Here is a 2,776-nt window from a genome sequence, read left to right as displayed (position 1 = left end):
ACGATCATGGAAAACATAAATCCACGTTCAATTACGGAGTTTGTATAAAAAGCGGGTCATCGGAAGATCCTGATTTCTTTGGGGTTCTTCGACTATATTTTCCAACTCCAGTATCCAGGATTAGTCGGGTTGAAAACAATCATATTCAGATGTGATTGGTTTGATACAACGTCGGGACGCGGCTCACGGAAAAATCGATGGGGAGGTATTGACATAAACCCGAAACGTTCATATGTAAAGTACGATCCTTTTATACTTTCAGATCAGGCAGACCAGGTATGCTTCATTCCATATATGAAACATTCTGCGACATCGGTGAAACGGCGACGGGAAGATCAATGGTCAGCTGTTTTGAAGATTAACCCACGAAGATTAATTATCGTGGATTCGTCGTCGACAACACAAGATCTCGATGAGCCAATGCAAGAGCAACTCGAAGATCCGGTTCTTCCCATCCGACTAGATGATGATTACGACGAGACACTTGCACTTCCTGACATAGACGACGAGTTACTTGATGATTCGTTACACGTACAAGACGATATAGACGAATTCGTTTCGGACCATGATACAACTCCGGATGATGAAAGTGATGAAGATTCTATGTAGACTTATTTGTTTTTATTGTTTTCATATGTATTTGTATTTTGAAAAATCTATCATATTTATTTGTATTTTTAAAAAAAAATTGTTAAATTCCAACGGGCATCCATTGGAATCGAATTGCACCAATCGAATCGACACCAGAATTACAACGGATATCCGTTGGAAATTTCCAACGGATATCCGTTGTAATAGTGGAAACATTGAATCCGTTCTGATAAATTCCAACGGATGCCCGTTACATTCTTCATTTCCAACGGGCATCCGTTGGAAATTCTGAAGCATTAAATCTGTTCGACGCACCTGGCGTCCATCGCGTCATTCCAGAATATTTTCAACGGATGCCCGTTGGAAATGAAGATTGTAACGGGCATCCGTTGGAATTTATCAGACAACATTAAATGCGCCCGAAGATTTCCAACGGATACCCGTTGGAAATCCGTTAGAATTGTCGATTATATAAGGGCGAGCGGCTCCATTCTTCTGCATCATTCCTCCAACATCTCAAAAAAAACGAGCAAAAAAAAAACCACAAAATGGTAATTGGTTTTCAATTCTTGTTCAATTCTTTAATATTTATGTTTTGTATTAATAACTAACTATTGTTTTTTACAGTTTCGTAGACGATTTTCTGGTTCCGGAGGACTCAATTCTTGTTCAATTCTTTAATATTTATGTTTTGTATTAATAACTAACTATTGTTTTTTACAGTTTCGTAGACGATTTTCTGGTTCCGGAGGACTGTTAGCGGGTTCTTCTGGAGCACCGCCACCGCCGCCACCACCACCTTCTCGTCTTCCGGAACCGGTGGACGCTCCTCCACTTTTCCCAGAGATTGATATAACTCTGGAGGAGGTAGAGGAAATTTTAAATTCCTTCGACACTCGCGAGGTCCCGCTAATCGATCCCGAACTTGACGGGGCGTTATGGTAATTTATAAATTAAATTATTTCAATATTTATTTTAAATTATATTATTAGTTAATATTAATAAATTGTTATTATAATTAGGTTCGGGGTTAACGATAAAGATTTGAGGAAAAAATTTACAGCAATAATAACGTCCAATTTTCCTCAACTCTACTACTGTTGGACGGTGGTACCGGACAACATCAAACGTTCTTGGTGGCATTCGTTCATCGTAAGTTATATTTTTAAAATTTTATTTAAATAAAATAAAAAATCACTAACTCTAATTTCTTTTAAAGCAATCTTTTCGGTGGAAAAAAAAGCACACCGATAAAGTTTACAAAGAGTTCAACCAGCTGGGTATGCAGCGGTTGAAACAAATGATGAACAATGTCAAACGCTGTCATCAGCTGCATGGACTGCCACCAGAGTGGGCAACAAATGACTTGTACCAGCAGCTTCTTATGCATTGGAACTCAGACCATTTCAAGAACAAGAGTTCTAAGGCGAAACAAAGTCGTCTGTCCCAAAAAATCGAGAGTGATGGGCCTCATCGTCATACCTCCGGTGCTAAATCATTCAAGAAGAGGCAAAAAGAGATGGTATTTATTTAAACTTTAATTTAATTTTTAATTAGTTTTTTAATTCTAGATTTTTTATTATGTTAATAATATATATATATATATATATATATAGGAGAAAGAAATGGGGAGAACGCCATCAATCGTAGAGTTGGTCGCTCGGACACACAAAAAGTCTGATGGGACATATGTCGATCCCCGTGCAGAACGAGTTGTAAGCACGGTAACTCAACGACTCACCCAACTCTCGCAAAATGGTGGCAATTCAGCGGGTTCTTCATCCGGTCTCTCTGCATCGGACCAAGATCGTTGCTATGTGGAGGTAAAACTTAAAATAATTCATTTTTAAATATTATATTTTAATATTTTCTTTCAATTTTAAATATTTTCTTCATTTTTCAGTCGGTCTCTCCAAATAAGGGCCGCATCTATGGATTAGGAGGATTGCAGCGAGATTTGTTCGATAATTTCGGTGCAGCAATTCCTCCTGGCATGCAGAGCGATCTCGAACAACAACGGCGGATCGAGACATTCAAGCAACAACTTGCGACGACGAGGCAACAAGTGACTAATCTCGAACAAATCGTTGAGCTTTTGCGGGGTGATCGGCCACTCCACAATACGCCGCCAAGCTCGGGAGCAGAAACAACGGCACGTAATCTCGGGACTAGCGAAGACGAAGAA

At 39.1% G+C, this 2,776-nt stretch overlaps 1 protein-coding gene across 1 annotated transcript; it reads left to right on the top strand.

The window, feature by feature from the left end:
• Nucleotides 1-1,139: 1,139 nt before the first annotated feature.
• On the top strand, nt 1,140-2,776 carry LOC104814055 (the record flags this gene model as incomplete). The annotated part of the gene is made up of 6 exons (XM_010541900.1): nt 1,140-1,162; nt 1,323-1,532; nt 1,614-1,743; nt 1,835-2,113; nt 2,208-2,414; nt 2,495-2,776. Coding segments are annotated over exons 1-6 (1,131 nt in total), but the record flags the coding sequence as incomplete, so codon positions are not given.

This window comes from Tarenaya hassleriana, unplaced genomic scaffold (genome assembly GCF_000463585.1).
Source record: "Tarenaya hassleriana unplaced genomic scaffold, ASM46358v1 Cleome200, whole genome shotgun sequence".
NCBI classification, from domain to species: Eukaryota; Viridiplantae; Streptophyta; class Magnoliopsida; order Brassicales; family Cleomaceae; genus Tarenaya; species Tarenaya hassleriana.
The sequence above is the reverse complement of the archived record's forward strand: the minus strand, read 5'-3'. Positions and strand labels throughout refer to the sequence as shown.